Source organism: Leptopilina boulardi, unplaced genomic scaffold (genome assembly GCF_019393585.1).
Source record: "Leptopilina boulardi isolate dan_hultmark-lab unplaced genomic scaffold, ZJU_Lbou_2.1 LbouV2_342, whole genome shotgun sequence".
Classification (NCBI taxonomy): domain Eukaryota; kingdom Metazoa; phylum Arthropoda; class Insecta; order Hymenoptera; family Figitidae; genus Leptopilina; species Leptopilina boulardi.
In genome coordinates, this window is record NW_026137910.1 from 2,215,646 (window position 1) to 2,238,351 (window position 22,706).

General features: G+C 24.4%; 3 protein-coding genes across 9 annotated transcripts in view; 2 read left to right on the plus strand and 1 right to left on the minus strand.

Annotated features, from left to right (window-relative positions):
- The window catches only part of LOC127286015 (kin of IRRE-like protein 3), a 567,542-nt gene that overhangs the window by 530,012 nt on the left and 14,824 nt on the right, over positions 1-22,706 (minus strand). Inside the window, exon 2 of one of the 2 annotated variants that reach the window (XM_051312287.1) lies at positions 18,524-18,578. The exons of the other annotated variant lie outside the window; for it this stretch is intronic. The gene's annotated coding sequence lies outside the window, so the exon portion shown is untranslated. The remainder of the gene's footprint in view (positions 1-18,523; positions 18,579-22,706) is intronic. 2 annotated transcript variants of the gene reach the window in all.
- LOC127286010 (venom acid phosphatase Acph-1-like) lies at positions 607-20,751 on the plus strand. Of its 5 annotated transcripts, none has more exons than XM_051312273.1 (8): positions 607-859; positions 1,009-1,137; positions 1,243-1,347; positions 1,427-1,656; positions 1,730-2,013; positions 2,274-2,482; positions 2,725-2,877; positions 4,247-4,725. In XM_051312273.1, the coding sequence occupies exons 2-8, from the start codon at positions 1,048-1,050 to the stop codon at positions 4,454-4,456; spliced, it is 1,281 nt and encodes a 426-aa protein (XP_051168230.1). In that variant the 5' UTR covers positions 607-859; positions 1,009-1,047; the 3' UTR covers positions 4,457-4,725. The 5 variants fall into 5 exon arrangements, with proteins under 5 accessions (XP_051168230.1, XP_051168234.1, XP_051168232.1 ...); XM_051312274.1 differs by lacking the exons at positions 607-859; positions 1,009-1,137; positions 1,243-1,347; ... (3 more) ...; positions 2,725-2,877; positions 4,247-4,725 and adding exons at positions 13,165-13,272; positions 13,371-13,531; positions 14,601-14,719; ... (3 more) ...; positions 19,851-20,053; positions 20,495-20,751; XM_051312277.1 differs by lacking the exons at positions 2,725-2,877; positions 4,247-4,725 and adding an exon at positions 20,495-20,751.
- On the plus strand, positions 5,830-12,844 carry LOC127286012 (venom acid phosphatase Acph-1-like). Of its 2 annotated transcripts, none has more exons than XM_051312279.1 (7): positions 5,830-5,967; positions 6,208-6,320; positions 6,452-6,559; positions 6,648-6,877; positions 8,951-9,234; positions 9,497-9,705; positions 12,531-12,844. In XM_051312279.1, exons 2-7 carry the CDS (start codon positions 6,231-6,233, stop codon positions 12,753-12,755), a joined length of 1,146 nt encoding a protein of 381 aa, XP_051168236.1. In that variant the 5' UTR covers positions 5,830-5,967; positions 6,208-6,230; the 3' UTR covers positions 12,756-12,844. The 2 variants fall into 2 exon arrangements, with proteins under 2 accessions (XP_051168236.1, XP_051168238.1); XM_051312281.1 differs by lacking the exon at positions 5,830-5,967 and adding an exon at positions 5,994-6,060.

Genomic DNA, 22,706 nt, shown 5'->3' on the forward strand with positions numbered 1-22,706 from the left:
AATAATTATATAAAAATTACCGGTACATATAAATTTACATTATCGACTGATGGTAAAATTAACAAAATGATGATATAAAAAATTACCGGCACAGAAATCTACATTACCGACTGAGAGTAAAACAGGGAAAGGAAAATATTAAAAATTACCGAACCAGAAATCTTCATTACCGACTGATGGTAAAACAGGAAATATTACCGACACAGAAATCTAGATTACAGACTGATAATAAAAGCAGTAAAATGAAAATATAAAAATTACCGACATAGAAATCTACATTATCAACTAATGGTAAACAGGTCGGTAATTTTTATATTTCCATTTTCCTGGTTTATCATCAGTCGGTAATATAGATTTCTATGTCGGTAATTTTTTATATCCCTATGTTTAATATTTAATATAATATTAATATTAATTCATATTTAATATTTATTTTTTCAATAAAATTTTATAAATGTTAAAAATTTTAAAGCAATAAAGAGACACGTGTAAAAAACTGTTTCCTTGAAAAAATATCTGTTTGTCGAACAATAAAAATTATCATTTAACAACTCTGAATATAAAAAATTAATAAAATTTAGTTTTATAAACGGGACGCATGAAAAAGATGTAAAAAAAATTTTTTAGAATTATGATTTGATAGAATCTTATTGTGTAGAATATTACATTTGCAGAATATTAAATTGTTTAAAAATTGATTTGCGGAATTTCCATTAAAATTCCATTGAAAAATTCAAGTGAATTTCTGTTATAGGAGTCATAAGGAATAAGAAAAAAATTTGATAACTTGAATTATCTTGCTGTCAATTGTCAAAATAAAAGCTTGACAATACTCAAAACCTCTTGCAGGTGATCTAAGGTGAAAATATTGACGTTGAACTTAATTTTTAAATTGTAAATTAAGCTTCAAAGCCTCTTGTCCCCATTTACCCCAACTGACCCTATAAAAATTTAAACTAAATTTTATTAATTCATGAGATAATAATTTAACTATTGTTATTTTTACAGATATAATACCTATACAAATTATTTTTGAAAATAGTTAACATGATGAGAATTTTTTTCAAGTGTTTTTTACTTATTTCTCTTGTATGCCTACCTGTTTGGTCAGCAAGCACATTGAAATTAATAAGTGTAGTAAGTTAAAATTTTATATATAAGTCAGTTAAGATTTTTAAATAAGTTGTTTATTTTTAAACAAAAAAAGAAAATAATTTTTATTAATCCTTCAAAAATTCCTAGGTTTTTCGACATGGAGACCGAACCCCTAATTTATGGGAACAGTATCCTGAGGATCCACACAACACCTTATTATCTAAGCCTTCAATTGAAGGAAAATTAACTGAAGTAAAGAAAAATATTAATTTTTTTTTCTATTAAAACTTTAATTTCAAAAAATTATTCATTTAATTTTAATTAATTACAGAGTGGTCAATTAAGAGCAAATAATTTAGGAATTTTTCTGCGAAATAGATATAACGAATTTTTAAAAACTAATTATTCCTCAGGATTTGTTGAAGCGCGAAGTACTAAAATTAATCGTACACAAGAATCTTTGAAATTGGTCTTAAAGGGTTTATATCCAGAAGCTTCTGTGCCAGTAATTGTTAATCCAATTCACAATGATTATCTATTCTTTCCTCATATATGCATCAGGTATATATTATAAAATTAGAAACTGTTAATTTAAAAATAATGATTATAATAAAATATTAATAAACTATTATAGATACACTGTTGAATATGTAAAAGCAAAATTGAGTAAAGATGTGAAAGATGAATTGAATAAATTAAAAGATTTTAGAAAAAATTTAACAAATTGGACAGGAAAAAAAATAAAAAGTGCCCTTGACATGTATTTTATTTACCACACTTTAGAATGCGAAAACTTTATGAATTTAACATTACCTCCTTGGACCATTGGTGTTTATCCAGATGGTGATCTTTTAAAAGGATCGGTACTTGAATATAAAATAATGAACTACAACAAAACAATGATTCGACAAAATGGAGGTAAGATAATTAAAAAAAAAAAACAAAGGTTGTAAATCTTTTATAAAAAAAAAATTACAATAATATTTATATAAGAATAACTTAAAAAAAATAAAACAACACTTTAAATATGAGGCATTCCATTCCATTCAATTCATTTTAATAATAATAATAATAATAATTTTATAATTATTTTCTTATGGAACTTTTGGTTAAATTTTTTTTTTTTTGGACTGTTATACTTTAATTCAATTAATCTATTGTACTCTACATTGCATCAGGAATGCTGGTTAAAAAATTCATAGAAGACATGAAAAAAGTAAAAAATGGAACAATGGATAGAAAAAGAAAAATAATGTTATACAGCGCACATGATATTAACATTGCTGCAGTACTAAAAGCTCTTAATGTCTATTATCCACATGTACCCAAATTTTCTTCTGCTGTAATTGTTGAATTACATCTTAAAAATCAAGAATATTTTGTTAAGGTACAAAAATAACATTCGTCATATATATATTTTTTTAATTTTATTTAAAATTCTACATTTATAATTTAATTCCAATAACAATTATTTAGTTCAAGTAAATATATATATATATAAATAATAATAATCAAGTACTCGATTGAATCAAATAAAAATTTTTTCAGTACAATAATTCAAAATGGACAAATTATTTAAATATTTGTCTTTAAATTAAATAATAAATTAATATTATATTTTGTTTGCAGATTTTATATTATCTGGGTATACCTGGAAAAGTTGAAAAGTTAAAAATTCCAGGATGTAACAATTGGTGTCCTTTGAATGAATTTATCCATTTAACGCGAAATATTGTTCCCGAGAAATTAGACTCCTGCAATAATGGATCAATATTCAAAAAAGTAAAAACAGCTTTTAGCTGGTTGAAAGAAAAGTTATTTTAAGAGCATTTGAACCTTCGTGACGTCACAAATCATGGCGCATGACACGCAAACTTCTCAGGTATGTGAAAAGCACAATTTTGAATATTTTTTAAAAAAACCTTTTGGAAAATGTTCAGAATAACATAGACTCTGTCTGTTATGTGCGGAAAATTCAAAATTTTGCGTTTAAAACGTTTTTTAAACAATGTTAAGGTCACAAATCATGGCGCATGACACGCAAACTTCTCAGGTATGTGAAAAGCACAATTTTGAATATTTTTTAAAAAAACCTTTTGGAAAATGTTCAGAATAACATAGACTATGTCTGTTATGTGCGAAAAATTCAAAATTTTGCGTTTAAAACGTTTTTTAAACAATGCCTACATATAAGCAATTCGTGTATTTTTCCTTACTTGTGACAACCAACTTAAACATTGTTTAAAAAACGTTTTATACGCAAAATTTTGAATTTTTCGCACATAACAGACATAGTCTATGTTTCTCTGAACATTTTCCAAAAGGTTTTTTTAAAAAATATTCAAAATTGTGTTTTTCACATACCTGAGAAGTTTGCGTGTCATGCGCCATGATTTGTGACCTTAACATTGTTTAAAAAACGTTTTAAACGCAAAATTTTGAATTTTCCGCACATAACAGACAGAGTCTATGTTATTCTGAACATTTTCCAAAAGGTTTTTTTAAAAAATATTCAAAATTGTGCTTTTCACATACCTGAGAAGTTTGCGTGTCATGCGCCATGATTTGTGACGTCACGAAGGTTCAAATGCTCTTAAAGTATAATCATAAGGCTTTTGGGTGATATTTGATTTTAAAAAATTAAATTATTTAATATATGCACTGAAAAAAAATTCTAGTTAGAATAACCAGAATTCTGGTTAGGGTATATTTAACATTTTGATTCTGGTTAGGTTAACCAGAATTCTGGTTATTTTAACGAGAATTCTAGTTAATTCAACTAGAATTCTGGTTAACATAACTAGAAAGTAATGTTAAATATAGCCTAACCAGAATTTTTTTTTCAGTGTATATATATATATATATACTAGGGGGGCTTCGCGCGCCAACCCCCTATTTAAATTTACTAAAAAATATTAAATATTATTTTGATTAAATTTATATTCAATAAAAAATTTTTTAATTTGAACAGCAGAAATTTATTTAGATTTAAATATGAACATAAACTATATTTAAACTTGCATCCGTAAACTAAATTTTCATCTATTCTGCAATTGAAAAATTAATTAGGGACCGAATAAGATTTTTTATATGTTTCTAAGATTAATTTTACCCAATTTCTTTAAATAAAATTTATTATTTTATTTTAAAGAATTTGTTTCTAAGATGCACTACGGATGACGTCCTTCTAACCTATGACCCTAATTTTGGGGTAATGTCAGATTTCTTTGAGGTTATGTTCGCCTACACGCCTATGACCTTCAACGTAAATTTAGGGTTATGTTCTCCTTTGACCTATGACCTTTTAAAGTTTAAAGGGATGGTTAAACTGCTAAAAATTTTCACACTTCTCAGAATTTAGTTTATTATTTATTTATGTGAGCTTAAACTTTATTTTTTACATTGAATTTTAAAATATCATTCTCTTGAATTAAAGAATAAGTAAGAATAATTATTTTACATAAATAATTTACAAGAGTCATATTCATACTGTAGATATATTTTTGAATTAGAATATATTTGTATGAAAAAGCATTTTGTTAATTTAAGACATTGAAATAAAATTAAAAAATAATTTTCATTACAAGTTATGATTCCGACGGCTAATCAAATTTTATATATGCAGAATTATTTCATTTAAAAGAAGTCGATGTCACGGATTTTTTTTTATATCGATAGTGATTATCGTGCTATAAATAAGTATAAAAAATATTAATTTGAATTTTTAACATTTTCTACGTAAAAAAAATTCACAACTTTTTTTTTCTATATTGCTATTTAGAAAATAGTTATATATAAATAAAAGATAAAAAAATTATTGTTTTTAGAAATATTTAAAAATTAAAACCTTTTGCAAAAGTTTATTTTAATTTTTTAATTATTTAAAAAAAAATAAAGCTATATTTAATATTCAAAAGAGAATAGTAGTAAATGGAGAATTTATAAAGTGGAAGAGCTTTTTAAAAAATGCTTTAAACTTAAAAATTTTTAAAATCATGGTGTACTTCAGTTATTTGATTTAAAAGAATAGAAATATTTCAAACAAAATTTAAATCTTGATATAAGTGAAAAAAAAAATTTCTGAAAAGAAGTAACAAAACAAGCAACTAATAGAAATAAATTTAATTGGCATTAAACGACAAAATGTGTATATCAAAGTTTTACTAAAGAACTTTTTTGAAAAAAAAAACTTTTGCAATTCAAAAGATGATTAACATTTTTATAATGAAATGTACAGAAGATTAAATCGCAAAAGCGTAATAAATGGCTTTTTCTATATTATATTGAAACATATATCTTTTTATCAAATATAATTAAGGTAGAATTGTATATATAATTAAAAAGCACAAATCTCTGTATTAAACAAATGTAAATAAAAACTTTAATAAAAATGAAGGATATGTCTGCAGAAATTAAGGGGCAATTAAAATTCAAAGAGAATCAATTTTAAAAACCTTTTAATTTCAATAGCAATTTATTTTCCTATTCTTTAAGCGAAAAATATTTTAAATAATTGTTCAATTATGAAAAATTACATTAATGTCAACACTTTTACATATAGATATATAAATCGCAGTTGCGCAAACTAATTAATTTCATAGTCAACAATAAAATTGGTATGTTAAATTGGGCAAATTTTTAGATTTTATAATTTGTATAATATATGTATATATATATATATATATATATATTATTTAAAATTACTAATTACAAAAAGTAACTTAGTCATTCAATGTATGTAATAAAAATAGAAATTGCACATTTTTTTTTTATCAAAAGATCTGGAACACACATTTAAAATATTAATGTAAACAATTTTTATTATATCCATACTGAATCTGACCGACTTTTCAGGATTACATGCAAAATTAAGTAAATAATTACAATTATAATTTTATCTGTTAGGGAATAATGTTGAAGACAAATTTCAATATAGTCTTTTTTTATACTTTGATAGTGTTTCAAGTAATTTTTTTTTTTTTTTTTTACCGCAGTGTTCAATAATACGATAAATTTAAAATAGATATAATATTTTGTTTTGAAATGAAAATAAATAATTAAATAGAATTTTTAATATTTTATAAAGTAATTTAACAATTTTTATTTTTACAGATAATTGAATACATATTGTTAACATGATAAGAATTTTTTTCAAGTATTTTATTTTTATTTCTATTGTATGCCTACCTGTTTGGTCAGCAAACACATTGAAATTAATAAGTGTAGTAAGTTAAAATTTTATATATTTAAGTTAGTTAAGATTTTTGAATAAGTTGTTTATTTTTAAATAAAAATATATTTTTAAACAAAAAAAAAAAGAAAATAATTTTTTTTTAATCCATCAAAAAATTTCTAGGTTTTTCGACATGGAGATCGAACACCTGTTCCTCCATTTGAACTGTATCCTAAGGATCCACACAAAATATTATCATTTACACCTCCAGGTCATGGAAAATTAACTCAAGTAAAGAAAAATATTAATTTTTTTTTTTTTTTTTAAACTTTGTTTAAAATTTCAAAAATCTATTCATTTAATTTTGAATTAATTACAGAGTGGTCAATTAAGAGCAAATAATTTAGGAATTTTTCTGCGAAATACATATAACGAATTTTTAGAAACTAATTATTCCTCAGGATTTGTTGAAGCGCGAAGTACTAAAATTAATCGTACACAAGAATCTTTGAAATTGGTCTTAAAGGGTTTATATCCAGAAGCTTCTGTGCCAGTAATTGTTAATCCAATTCACAATGATTATCTATTCTTTCCTCAAATGTGCATCAGGTATATATTAATATTATTATTATTAAATCAAATTATAAAGAATTTCACATCATTTATAAAGAATCAACTGTCAAAGTGGTTAAAACAATTTTTGTATCCAAAATAAAAAAAATCGCTGCCAAGTTGAAGTATGAACTTTTTGTGTTCATAAAATGAACACTTTGCTTCCCCATGGAGATTTTTTGTGATCAATTTATGGTAACTTATTTGGTATTATAATAAAACAGTAAAAAAGAAAGTATTATTTTAAGACAAAAAAGGTGTCTTATTTTAAGAGGCAACATTTTTAAGGCAGCCCTTGCTGAATCTAAGCAATGGATTTACATGCAATTTGAATTTAAATACATTATGGCTATAGTTTTTGAGGTGTATATACGCACATAAATTTTGAGTCCAATAATAAGACGGAATTGGCCTAAAATTTGTTACTCGAGGGTTTTTGGGGTCGCTGCTTTCGAATTTGATGTCAGATTTACAAAATTCAAAATGGCGAATCCAATATGGCGATCAAAAATTTTGAAAATTGACCATATTCGCTTGAAACTCGTTACTCGGGGGTTTTTGGGGTCGCTGATTCCGAATTTGATGTCAGAATTACAAAATTTCAAAATTCAAAATGGATACAATAATAATCACACCCATACTATGCTATTTTGAATTTTCAAAATCTGACTAGAATATCGTAAAGAGCGACGTTCAAAACCCCTGAGTAACAGATTTTAAGTAATTTTAATTAATTTTTAAATTTTTAGAAAATTATCTGCCACATTGGTAACGCAATTTTGAATTTTTGAAATCTGACTATAGATTCGTAATCAGCGACCCTCAAAACCCCTGAGTAATAATTTTTAAGTAATTTAAAATCATTTTTCTCATTTTTTGAAAAATCGTCCGCCATATTGGCTCGGCCATTTTGAATTTTTGAAATCTGACTATAGATTCGTAATCAGCGACCCCAAAAACCCCCAAGTAACAATTTTTAAGTATTCTTAAATAATTTTTGCCATTTTTTGAAAAAATTGTCCGCCATATTGGTTCTGCCATTTTTAATTTTTGAAATCTGATTTTAGATTCGTAATCAGCGACCCCAAAAACCCCCAAGTAACAATTTTTAAGTATTTTTAAATCATTTTTGCCATTTTTTGAAAAATCGTCCGCCATATTGGCTCCGCCATTTTGAATTTTTTAAAACTGACTTTGGAATCGTAATCAGCGACCTTAAATACCATAGTATACACATTTGCACAAATTTTGGTCATTCAAAAATTTACTGACATTTTGGGCCCACTTATGAGATTTTGGCCTCGACTGCGAAGGGGTTAAGAAGGTGTTAAGTTGTATTTTTGGGTATTTGCAGAGATAGATTTTTAACATTAATAACTTCGTAATATTTTACAATAAAAGGTTCAATAATAGGTCAATTGATTCGTTTTTAAATATTCTCCAAGTTGTTCATAATACTTTTAAAGATACATAAATATTTTTTAATAAATATGGCAAAAAAAGCAGGTTTTTCAAAAATTTTCAATTTCAAAATATTAATAACTCTGGATAAAATAACAGTAGGATATTCGCTAATAGGTCAAAAGATGCGTCTTGAAAAACTCTTCAAAACTAGAGATAAATATCTATTGGTGTCAATACATTTTTTTTAAGTTATGGGCAAAAAACATTTTTCTTTAATTTTTAAAAATTCAATAACTTTGGATAGAATATCAGTAGAATGTTCACTAACATCTCAAAAGATGCGTCTTAAAAAAACTCTACAAAATTAATGAAAAATATTCATAGGTGTCCTAACATTTTTTTTAAAGTTATGGGCAAAAAACGATTTTTCAAAAATTTTAAAATGAAAAAAAATAATAGTTAATCTTTTTTAATATTGCTCAAAGTACTTTCATTATTTGTCCGCCAGTGAGAACTACAATTTGAAAAAAAATTTATCCCTTCAGCTCTTATAGAATTCGAGATATTTAAGAAAATGTAGTGTATACATGAGGATAGCAATATTTAAAGAATTAAATATATGTAATTTTAAAGTGATAATAATAAAATATTAATAAACTATTATAGATACAATGTTGAATATGTAAAAGCAAAATTGAGTAAAGATGTGAAAGATGAATTGAATAAATTAAAAGATTTTAGAAAAAATTTAACAAATTGGACAGGAAAAAAAATAAAAAGTGCCCTTGACATGTATTTTATTTACACAACTTTGGAATGCGAAAACTTTATGAATTTAACATTACCTCCTTGGACCATTGGTGTTTATCCAGATGGTGATCTTTTAAAAGGATCGGTACTTGAATATAAAATAATGAACTACAACAAAAATATGATTCGACAAAATGGAGGTAAGATAATTAAAAAAAAAAACAAAGGTTATAAATCTTTTATACAAAAAAAAAATTGCAATAATATTTATATAAGAATCATTTAAAAAATAAAACAACACTTTAAATATAAGGCATTCCATTCCATTCAATTCATTTTAATAATAATAATAATAATAATAATTTTATAATTATTTTCTTATGGAACTTTCGGTTAAATTTTTTTTTTTTTGCACTGTTATACTTTATTTCAATTAATCTATTGTACTCTACATTGCATCAGGAATGCTGGTTAAAAAATTCATAGAAGACATGAAAGCAGTAGGAAATGGATCAATGGATAAAAAAAGAAAAATAATGTTATACAGCGCACATGATATTACCGTTGCTGCAGTTCTAAAAGCTCTTGATGTCTATTATCCACATGTACCAAAATTTTCTTCAGCTGTGATTGTTGAATTACATCTTATAGAGCAAAAATATTTTGTAAAGGTAGAAAAACCACATTCATATATATGTGTAGGGCGAAATTCCTGAAGTGATCCAATTCCCAAAATGTGAGCAATAACTATTATTGTATAAAAAGGATGAAAAAAATTTTGACCTATATGATTTTGAAAGGGTTTTTTTCTGCTCTTTTGAATGGTGCAAATTTTTTTTTAATTTAAAATTTACCCCTTTTTTTGAATAAAAAACATATTTTTGATTTTTTTTTTTAATAAAGGACAGTTTTTATTTCTTTTTTTCATTCCTTAAAATGAAACTTAAAATGTATGCTTTTAATAAACAAATTGAACACAATATTTTTTTTTTTTTTAAAGAAAACATTTTAAGCATCATTTTAAGGGGTAAAAAAAAGAAATAAAAACTGTCCTTTATTAAAAAAAAAAGTTAAAAATATTTTTTAAGTTTCAAAAAAGGGGTAAATTTTAAATTTAAAAAAAAAAATTTGCAACATTCGAAAGAGTAAAAAAAAGCATTTTTGAATTTATATAGGTCAAAATTTTTTTCTCGCTGTTATACAATAGTTATGATTTTTCAAAAAAAATCCACTGTTTATATTTCACCAAAATTTTAATCCTCTCCCCCCTCTATCTAAGAATTTTATTTTTAATTGTATCACTTTATAAATTTTGTCTCATATTTATTTTTTTTTAAATATTTAGTAGTCAAAAGTTAAGAAAAAATCGTCTTGGACTCAGAGTGGTAAATTAAAAAGGGTTCGTTAAAGCCCCCGAGTTAAACGCAGTTATATTTATTTTACATTATTATATATGGGCATATCTCTAGAACTTTTAAACTTTGAGATATTAGAAAAATTAATTTTTTTTCATGGCACATTCTTAAAACAAATTTTATTGTCTTCAGTATTGATCAAATACTATAAAAAAATTTGCGTAATTCATTTTTACACATTGTTACGCAGCACAGTGGGCCTTATTGCAAAAAACCTGCCCAAAATCTCTAGATGTGTTTAAAACTGACTGAAATTTGTTACTCGCGGATTTTTTTGGTCGCTGAATACAAATCCGACGTTAGTTTTTCAAAATTCAAAATGGCGGATCCAATATGGCGGACGACTTTTAAAAAAATTGATCGAATTTGTCTGAAATTTGTTACTCGGGGGTTTTTTGGGTCGCTACTACTTTTTGTTACCTTTAAAATGATTTAATGCTACAGTTTCGAAAATTTTATGTCCTATGGCTTATTAAGTCATAAGTAAATGTAGTTTATAACAATTTTTGAATTTTTAAAAATTTAATTTTTTAAAAAATTTTGTTTGCAATTTTGGATTCACCATTTTGAATTTTGAAAAATTAAGTTCAGATTCGTAATCAGCGACCCCATAAACCCCCAAGTAACAAATTTTAGGCCAATGGGATCAATTTTGTAAAAAGTCATCCGCCATATTGAATCCGCCATTATGAATTTTGTAAAACTAAGTTCAGATTCGTAGTCAGCGACGCAAAAAACCCCCGAGTAACGAATTTCAGGCCAATTGGATCAATTTTTTTAAAAGTCATCCGCCATATTGGATCCGCCATTTTGAATTTTGAAAAACAAAGTTTAGATTCATAATCAGCGACCCCAAAAACTCCCGAGTAACAAATTTGAGGCCAATGGGATCACTTTTTTAAAAAGTCGTCCGCCATATTGGATTCGCCATTTTGAATTTTGGAAAATTTAAAATTCAGATTAGTAGTCGCAGCGACCCCAAAAACCTTCGAGTGAGAAATATCAGCCAGATTTAAACACATCTATTAGTTAATACTTACTTTTCTTCACAAACTATGCGTCGGACAGTTTAGGTTTATATTCATTATTAATTATACAGTTTCAATGAAGTGTGCAAAGGTTAACGATTTTTCTGTATACTTTTATAATGCATGAGAAGAGATTACAATGAGTTGGGAGCATTTAGAAGCAAAATTCAACATGTGCTTTTCAAATATGTGGTTTTTTGATATGAGTTACGTTTTAAAATTTAATGTTTGAAGTCATTGCATTCTTTGTGTAAAGGAAGCACACATTCCTGTATGGGTTTAAATTACTTCTTATTAGGTAGATAATATAATCCCGTTGTGCCGTTACTCAAAAACCTTCGTTAAAAAAGTTATATCAGTTTAACTGTCAACTTGTAGAAATTTTGAAAAAGTTGTCTCGAAAGTTTGAAGCTACATAGTTTTTATTCAATTTGAGGCACATCATTGTTTCATGGATTTTTTAGTTCTTTATACTCCCACCTACTTCTATTGCAAGCCACAAGACACACAATGTTTCGTTAAAAAAGTTACAGTCTATAAACTAAAAAAAACAGTCAATATCACACACTAGAAACTGTCGATTTCACCACTTTAACTTACGTTCGTCATTTCCTACATAATTAAAAAAATTATATAACGCATGATACATTTAAAAAGCCCTATAATTGGTCAAATTATGGTACTGAAAAATTTTTAAAAAAATTCTTAAGGTATCATAATGAGCGATAACATAAAGTTTAAAAGTTCTAGAGATATGCCCATATACATTTTTTTTCCGAGGTAAACCATTATCTTCAAAATTCATTTGTATAGAATAATTAAATAATGGAGAATTTGACACCATTATCAAATTAAACTGTGTGAAATTAAACGTTAAATTATTTTAAAATTATTAATATTATAATTATATTTAACAAGAATCAAAATTTAATAATATTTAAAATTTGTAGAGTTAAATTAAAGATATTCAATTTTCCTGACAGTTAAAATCTGTAACAATCGATAAAGTGAAAAAAAATATATTTTTAAAGAATATTATTATTTTATTTACAGATTTTATATTATCTAGGTGTACCTGGAGAAATGAAAGAATTACAAATTCCAGGATGTAATATTTTATGTTCTTTTGATGAATTTATCAATTTGACACGAAATATTGTTCCCGTTAATTTGAATTCATGCAAGCAAAATAGAGATATTTCGAAATATAGTAATAATTATTCCGATGAAATTACTAACAGAAGAAAAGAATCAATGAAAATATTCTTAATCGACTAAGTAGTAATAATTTTTATTTTTAAAAATGAAATTCTAATCAATTTGTAAAAGTGTAATAAAAATATTAAAATAAATAATAGAAATTTTAATTATTACCATATATATATATATAGCAAAAAATATTATAGTAACGATTACCATATAACAACAATTGGTATAGGAGATTTATTTTTTATATTTTTAAATTTCATTTTATTCACTGTTTGTTTTTTAAGTTTACGAGAAAAAAAAAATTATAAAACTTGGTAATTAAATAAGTATATAAATTGAAGAAATAAATTTAATCTTATCTATATTTTTTCAAATTAAATTTAAATTATCTTCTCTTCTTGTAAACAAATATTTGTTAACTAATCGATAGCAAATCTATTATAATTTCTTTTTTATAGTCAGTTGATCACTGAATGTTGTTTAATTAACATTTCTTGTCTATCAATTATATTTTATTTCAATGACAAAATATTGTTATTTTTAATTAATTTCTTCTGCCTTTAATACTCAGGAACCCTTAATAATGGTAATTATTATTATTTTTTGTTGTAAATAATATTTTATTTTTACCTATATATTTTTTTGATAATAATTTTTATTTTTTAATAATAAACAATTCTTTAGTTTCTGATGCAAAAACAATAGCATAGCTACATCAAAAAGTAAATAACATATAGCGTTTCTTTATTGACTTGGAGAGATTGATAATTTCCAATATTCTATTATTTTATTATTTATACGTTACCATCATATTGAAACTGCAGATTTTATAAATATTTTTGAAGGTAATGAAAAAAATTTTTAACTACAACAACAAAGAAAATTATCAAATTATTATCAAAAATTTACTTTATAAGGGTCAAGGTCTTTGCTAAAAGATAATATTTAATATTATTGTAATATTAACCCATTTACCCAATTAGGAAACCTTTAAGTGGCCTAATATGATAATTTAAAAAACAAATTAAAATAGAATTATTGCCTTTGTTATAAAAGAAATATTGTATTTATTTTAATTTTCCTATAAATCCAATTTATTTTCTGTTTTTCATCAATTTATCTGAAATTTACATAATAATATAATTGATTAAATAAATAATCTACTTTTATTTCATATGCTAAATAAGTCGTAGATTAATTTAATTAAAACGCATGCGCAAAATAGTGACATTGAACAAATTTACTATTTAGTAAATAGTCTTCTAGTCTTCTATAATATTCATCTAATCAAGTAGAGAGCATAAGTATTTTGATGCATCTCGATAATTTTAATTATTATTGACAGGTAATTCTTTTTTACACAATTCAGATTATAATTTTTTCTTCATTATTTATTTTTTTTATTTTTTTTAAATAAAATTTCAATATATTTTTTTATATTTAATTTAAAAATAATAACTTTTATTGTATAATAAAAAAAGTGAGAAAAAAAATTATCACAAAAAAATTAATTGTAATTTAAAATTATTTTGAGTCACAAGTTAGAAAAAATATGAATAAATAGTGTTTTTTTTTTGCGGTGAAGTTTACAAAGTTTATAATCAACAATTTAAAAGAAAAAATATTTTTCTACATGCAAATAAATTATTGTCTAAATAAATTTTTCTAACATTTCTCCAATCAACAATTTTTAAAAGAAAATAATTTGTAGACAAAATGTTTTATTATTTTACGAATAATAATTTCTTCTAATTCCCAGCTTAAAAAAAAGATTGAAATTATATTTATTTATTTAAACACCGCACCTATTGAAAATTAATTATATATCAAATTTTTTCTAATAATAACAATTTTTATTTATTTTTTTTAACAATATTCAGTGTTATATTATTATAAAATTACTTTGAATTACAGTTTATAAAATTAATCATAGGACAATGATTTTTCATTTGATTAAGCATGCAATTTTGCTGCATAGCTTTCTAACTCCTTCAATTCCCAAAAACAAAGAAACTTTAAAGCTTGTCAGTGTGGTAAGTATTAAAATTTTCTTGAAAAGATAACTGTAAAAATTATTATAATATAATTTCTATATTCTATTAGAAAAATTTTTATGAATTTTTTTTTCCTACTCAAATTGAAAATACTAAAATGCAATAACTGTATATTATATGCAGGTTTTTCGTCATGGCGACCGAACTCCAGTTAAGCCATATGAACTCTATCCAAATGATCCTCATAAAGATTATAATTTTGGTGAAACAGCTTATTCAGTATTAACTGAGGTGAGAGAATTATATAATTAAAAAATTATTTTTGTCTTTAGGAAAAAAAAAAAATATATATATATATGGGGCATTCTATTTTAAAATTATACCCCTAGTAAACAATTGACAATATAAGACATTTTTTAAATAATTATTTCTCCCATTTAATTAAATCAAATTACTTTTGCAATGAGTGGTTTCGAAAGAGAAATTTCTAAACTTTATTATTGTAAAAAATTTTTTTTAAAAAAACGTTTAATTAGCATAAAAAATTTAGTTTGAAGGTTAAACTTATAAATATCTCAAAAAACGTTGTCTCCGATTTTGACAAAATCTGTGTCAAAAGAAAGCTTAAATATTCTATTTTTTATTTCCGTAAAGTTTATAATGGACATTTTCGAGGATTTCGAGAAATTAATTAAAATTCTCAGACGTTTCAAAGGTTAAAAAGGGTTGAAATTTGCATGAATAGAGAACCTCTGTTCAAATACAGCGGCATTTGTTTTTACGAAATTTTTAAATAAATAAATTTTAAAACTTCAATTTTAATGTTAATAATTTTTTTAAATTTGAAAAATTTTTAATTGCAAATAGCTAAAGATCAATATATTTATTGTTTACAATCTTTTTTTTCTCTAATGTCAAGTGATGTAATAATGTAAGGTTAATGGAAATTAAATTTAAAAAACAAAATCCGCTCTTAAAGAAATGGTTCTCCATTCATACAAATTTCAATCCTTTTTAACCTCCGAAACGTCTGAGAATTTTAATTAATTTCTGGAAATTCTCGAAAATGTCCATTATAAACTTTACGGAAATAAAAAATAGAATATTTAAGCTTTCTTTTGACATAGATTTTGTCAAAATCGGAGACAACGTGTTTTGAGATATTTACAAGTTTAACCTTCAAACTAAATTTTTTATACTATTTAAATGTTTTTTTGAAAAAATTTTTTTACAATTGTAAAGTTTAGAAATTTCTCTTTCGAAACCACTCATTGCAAAAGTAATTTGATTTAATTAAATGGGAGAAATAATTATTTAAAAAATGTCTTATATTGTCAATTCCCAAGTAGAAATATCCGTAGCTCGCCGTAATTAAACACCGGCATGGTACTGATCCAATACTGGCTGTCGGTATTGACTTTCAGTACTGGCAGTGTACTGACTAATACACCGAATCAGTACTATGTCGGAGGTAAAAAAATATTAAAACCAGTACTGGCAGTACACTGTCATTCACACCGAATCAGTACTATGTCGGTGATAAAAAACATTAAATGAAAAAGTCTTTAAATTATTCCAATAGGTAGAAAACGATGATTTTTTATTTAAAAAAATGTATATTAATTTCTTTCGAATACTTTCCCTCAAAATTTTGGATGTAATTGTAATGTATTATTATATACCTATATAAAATATATTTATGTTTTTTTTAGTTATTTTAGTACTCATTGAAATATGTGCATTAAGTTATTTATCATGCATACAATAACAATAAGTTGAGAATTTTTTTCTAATAGTTTTAAAAATAAAGCAAATGTAATTTTTTCACTGTAATTTTTAAATATTATTAATAATTAAATATTAAATTTAAAAAATTTTTCACCATTCATATTTTACAGTCGTCTTTTATTAACTTATTTTTAATTATGTAATTCATCAATCATTTTTGTCTGTTTTAATATTATTTACGGTAAAAATAATTTATTAAAAATATTTAACTGAAATTGATATCCAGTTTTATTTCATTAAATCTTTGTAAAAATTGAAAAAATTTTGTGAGTTTAAAAAATTTAAGAATAAATTCATTTTATTTTCGTGATCAATAGATAATACAAACTTTGAAATCAAAACTTTTGTATTAGGTGAACTACTTCAAGTCAGCACTTCAAGCCAGCGCGGCTGTGCGGTATGCGTATCTGACTTGCGTTCTAAGGGTTTAGGGTTCGATCCCCCATGCGTGCGAGATTTTTCGTTCTTAGTTTTAAGTGTTATAAGTACAATATTTGTTCATGTGTAATATCAATTATTAAATAATTATTAAATTAAGTATAAGTGCAAAGTAAAAAAAATTAAATATTATGAATTTAAAAAAATAAAAAAATTTACAACACAAATTATTTTTTGTAAAATAATTTATTAAAAATAAAATAATTTAATTAATATAAATGATAATTATTATTTTAATTATTTATTGTTAATAATATTTTATATATTCTAAATAACATTAACTATTATTGGCTTCACATTACCTGTTCGTGGTAAAAATGGGAGTAATAAGCTAATAAGGATGAAATTTGCATTGGAAAGCGTGTTTTAGCATTTTGTAAAAAAGTGAGATTTTAAGTCCGGATGAGTACTTTGCCAGTATTATGCCAGTATTATTCTAGTACTACGTTAGTACTGGTGAGCGGGACAAAATCAGTACTGGACAGCGTTACCAGCCAGGGTTGGTCCACTACTGGCCCAGTACGGCAGTCAGTACTGTTATACTGACTGGCAGTGTTGGGTCAGTACTATGCCAGTGGCACATTTCTACTTGGGATTGTTTACTAGGGGTATAATTTTAAAATAGAATGCCCCATATATGTTATAAATAATTTGTTTAATTTGTGTCTAGAGTGGTAAACAGAGAGCTTACAGATTAGGAAAGTTTCTTAAAAACAACTACAAGATATTGTTAGATTTAACACATGAAAGTGTTATAGCTCGAAGTACAGATGTTAATCGAACAAAAGAATCTCTTAAATCAGTATTAAAAGCTTTATATCCTGAATTTGCAATTGACATATACAGTAAACCTTTATTCAAAGATTCATTATTATTACCACAATCATGTTACAAGTTAGTATATTCTTAAAAAATATTTTTTTATGAGAATTTCTCAAATATCCAGATAGCACGGAAACTTGCAGCAAGCTTGCGGCAAGCCAGGGCAAACTTGTCGTGATTGTCAAGATTGCTGCAAGCATACTAAGAATGATTGCGGCATGCTTGCCGTGAAAGATTGCTGTAAGCTTGCTACGTAAGGTTGCAGGAGAATTTCAACAAGCTTCTGGAAAGGTTGCTGCAAGCTTTCTGCAATTTTTAAAAAATACATTTTAAATTAAAAAAAAATTTATTTGTTTTCTAAACTTGAAAATCCTTGTGACGTTTATTATTATTAATTATGCCCTGTTTATTTTCATTTGGAAACTTAACGAGAAAATTTTCGAAACGAGGGGACTGGGAATTGAACCCGGGTTCGACAGACACTAACCAAAGACCCTAACCGAGAACCTACTCGACCAACTATCAGAGAATAAAATAATCTTGCTCTTAACCCTCGACTGTTTTTTTGAGTTGAAAAACAGTTGAAAAACGGCGGGCTTTTTCAAAATGCTTTTAAATAGAAATTTTGTGTTTTCTATTTTATTTGTTAATTAATCAATGTTATTATTGTTATATTTTATGAAATTTATTTAAAATATGAAAATACTTATTGAAAAGATGAATAAAATTTTTTAAATTTATTAAACATTTGTTAATTTAATAATAATATTTATATATATCTTATTATATACTTACTTTATTTATCATTTGCTGCAAGTTTCCGTGCTATCTGGGTAGCTATAACCTAAAACTTAAAGGATCTAATTTTCAACTAGAAATAATTTTTTTCTAACTTCTCATAATAATGATTAAAATAACTTTCTAAAATTATTAGAAAAAAAAATTTTTTTTTTGTTTGATTTTCCCGTGTCTTCAATTGATTTTATACAATAGAAATGTGGAATTTTCTATTTCAAAGGTATTTTGACTGAAATCGCGCAGTAATTAGTACATTTACCGAGGGGGAATTTACTCAGGTAGTCAAGTGTACACTCTTCCTGTAATACTTGTGTAATAACGTGTAATACCGTGTAATAATGCGTTATTACGGTGCTGTAATAACGCTAAAAATCTGTAATATCTCTGTAATAATGTGTAATACTCTGTAATAACGTGTAATAACTTAGTAATAAGGGTAATATAAGGTGTAATACCGGTAGTCAAGTGTACACGTTTTTAACTAGTAAATTCCCCCTCGACATTTACCTTATTATTTATATAAAAATTTATTAAATTGCATTTTCATTAATATTATTTTTAAAAGTTGAGGGAAAACAAAATTTTTGTCTAGGCAAAAATTTTCTAAATTAAATACTTTTGAGTTATTTTTCTTAAAAATTTAAAAACTATTAATTAAAAAAAATTATTTTTAAATGTTACATTTAAATTTTACATATTAAATATCTTTTTTGTTTTTAAATTTGTCAATAGGAAATTGAGAAAAAATTATTTTTTTAAGACTGCGAAAAAAATTTCAATTGTCAATAACTTGAGCTAAAAAAAGAATTTTTTTTGATCTAATAATTTTAGAAAATTTGATAGTAAAAAAAAATATTTCTGAATGTTGTATAGAATTTTTTTTGTGCGCAAATAAAAATTTGTCTTTAAATGTTTATTACATTTTATATATATTTAATTATTATTATTTTAAGATTTCTTATAGATTCCTTGAAATTGTCAAAAGATAAAAATGTGATAAAAGACACATTAGAATTGAAAGATATTATGAAAAATTTAACAGATTTGACGGGAAAAAATATTACTACTGCCATGAATATCCACTATATTTACACGACTTTAGAAATTGAAAAAGCTTTTAATCTTACATTACCATCTTGGACTAATGGTTTATTTCCAGATGGTCAAATAGTAAATGGATCTGCACTTCAGTTTAAATTTTTAAACTATAACGAAAATTTAAAAAAACAGACAGGAGGTAAGAGAATTTATGGAAAAAATTATTATTTTCAAACTTATTTTTATTTCTTTGTTTTTTTTTTTATTGATAAAAATTTTCTTTTAGGAATGCTGATTCGAAAATTTATAAATGACATGTTATTAATAAAAGCTGGTTTAACGAACAAAAACTTATTTTTATATAGTGGACATGATATTACTGTTGCTTCTGTTCTATATGCTCTTGGTGTTTACTTTCCTCATGTTCCAAAATATTCGAGTGCAGTAATTCTAGAATTGCATGAAATAGCAGGAGATTATTTTGTCAAGGTATAATTCCATTTACTATAACTGTATATTTCGCAATTTTGCATAATGTAATATTAATCGACTGGAAATTTGAGAGATATGACATATTGCTATACATATTTCAAAAACAATCTTCTCATATTCTGAACAATGTCAAATGTAGAGCCCTGAATGAGATAATAATTATAGTGTGTTTGCAATCAGAATAAATAAAGAATTATTAAAGAAAAATTTATTTTGCAATATATAAAAAAAAGAGTTGTCCTCTTTTTTAAGGATTTCAAAAAACTTATTTTAAAATTATTTTTATAACATTTAATTAATTAATTAATTTTTTAAAAAGACTGAAAAGTTTTAGTAAAAATTAATGTATAATTAAAATCATATTATTATCATTATTATATATATATGTTTAAATGCAATTGAATCATTGATTTTAATTACTAATTCAATTATTTTTAGGTTGTCTACTACTTGGGCGTGCCAGAAAAAACAATTGTATTGACAATTCCTAATTGTGAAAAATTATGTCCTTTAGATAAATTTATTAATTTAATGAAAAATATTCTCCCGTCAAAAGTTAGCTTCCTTTGTCCGAAAGTGAAAACTAGTGGCGATGATGCAATATATAATGAGAGACTTAAAAATATAATTAAACTATTGAAAATATTGTTTAAATAAAAGAAAACAATTTACTATGTTCGTAATTGTATTTTTTTTTTACAGTAAAATAGTTGATTACATTTAGTAAAATAAGTTCATTGCATTTATTTATTAATAAATTGCACTGTGTTTGAAAAAGGTAATTTTTTGAAACAAACTTATTGGCATATAATGTATTAACCTAATTTGGGTACGCTGAATTCAATGGCGTTAGCCGTTTTTTAAGATTGGGTCAAATTAAAAAAAAAAAAAATTCAAAATGGCGGACCCAATATGGCGGAAAAATTTAAAATTGATACGATTCGTTCAAAATTCGGCACTTGTTGGTTCTCGGGGTCGTTGAATCAAAATTTGAGGTCAGATTTAACAAATTCAAAATTTGGATTCATAGACCCCAAAAACCTTCGATTACTGAATTTTGAACGAATCGAATCAATTTAAAAATATTCTGCCATATTAAATCCGCCATTTTGAATTTTTCAGTTTGACCTTATGAATTAAAAAAAAAATGATCATTTTAAGTTATAATATAAAAATTACCTTAACGAACCAACAAAAAAAAATAAGATTAGCCAATGAAATAATTGTTAATAAAAAAAATGGTTGATGATTTGTTAAATAAAATCTATATTATTTTTATTATATTTTACAATATCTGATACAAAATAAACTATATTTAACGGTTGCTAACCGTAGGTTGGATATTTTTGTAAATAAAAAAAAAATTGAATTAAATACTACAAATAATTTATTCTATAAAAATTTGAATAAATGACAAGATGAAATAAATAATATTGATTACTTTACTGTGTACGTCACATAAAAATTATATAATATTCTAATTGAAAAATATAAAGGAATGATAAAATATTTGATAATGACTCAATATTATATATCTAAAGTATACTTTAAAAATAAGAAATTAAATATTAATTTAGATATGACAATAAAATTTGATATGGATAATAAATTTTCTGTTTCAATAGGTTCTCTATTGTAAAATTTAAAAACTTTTAACATAAAAGGGTCAATCCATTATATTTCGACTGAAGTCGTCGCTGACTAATTTTTAAAAATTATAATACTTTGCAGGAATGATTTTGAAGTTATCAAGATCACGAAATGAAAAGAATTTTATTAAAATTTTAATTATTTATTGCAAAATATGAATTTAAAGTTTATGAGGTGCTGAAAACTGTCAATTTTTTAGCCATTAGAAAATATGCAAAAAAAACAGAATTTACCATAAAAATAAAAAAAATTGTTGTAATTTACTAAGAATGAATAAATTTATCATTATCAATTGATGTAATTATTTAAATATGTGAAATAATACATAAAATATGATTTTCAAGTTCGCCTGTCAAATAACCTAAATTTGCAAATTTCATCTATTAAATGTGAGAAAGAGAAGTCATTAAATTGAAAAAAACTTTACCAAATATAAAGTACCTGTGACTAACTTTTAGTTTTTCTTAGCACTTTTTTCCTTTTTTCTTCATAAATGTGAAATAAAAAGCAATAAAAATTGGCACTTTGCTTATTTTCACTATTTTCAAATGTAAATAACTTTCTTGGAGAAAACTGAAAAATTACAAAACTTGGGCAATATCTAATTGATCACTAAATACACACACTGGAAAAAAATTCGCTTTGGTCCCGAAGATACTTTTTGAGATAATTAAGTTTAAACTTTTCACAATTTTTATCAGGTTAATACATGTGATTTTTATAAAATTGAAGTTAGTTCAAAATGTTTAACCAATAAAACCTAACTTCGTCCTTAAAAAACTACATGTATTAACCTGATAAAAATTATGAAAAATTTAAACATAATTATCTCAAAAAGTATCTTCGGGACCAAAGCGAATTTTTTTCCAGTGTGTGTAGTTAGTGATCAATTAGATATTGCCCATGTTTTGTAATTTTTCAGTTTTCTCCAAGAAAGTTATTTACATTTGAAAATAGTGAAAATAAGCAAAGTGCCAATTTTTATTGCTTTTTATTTCAC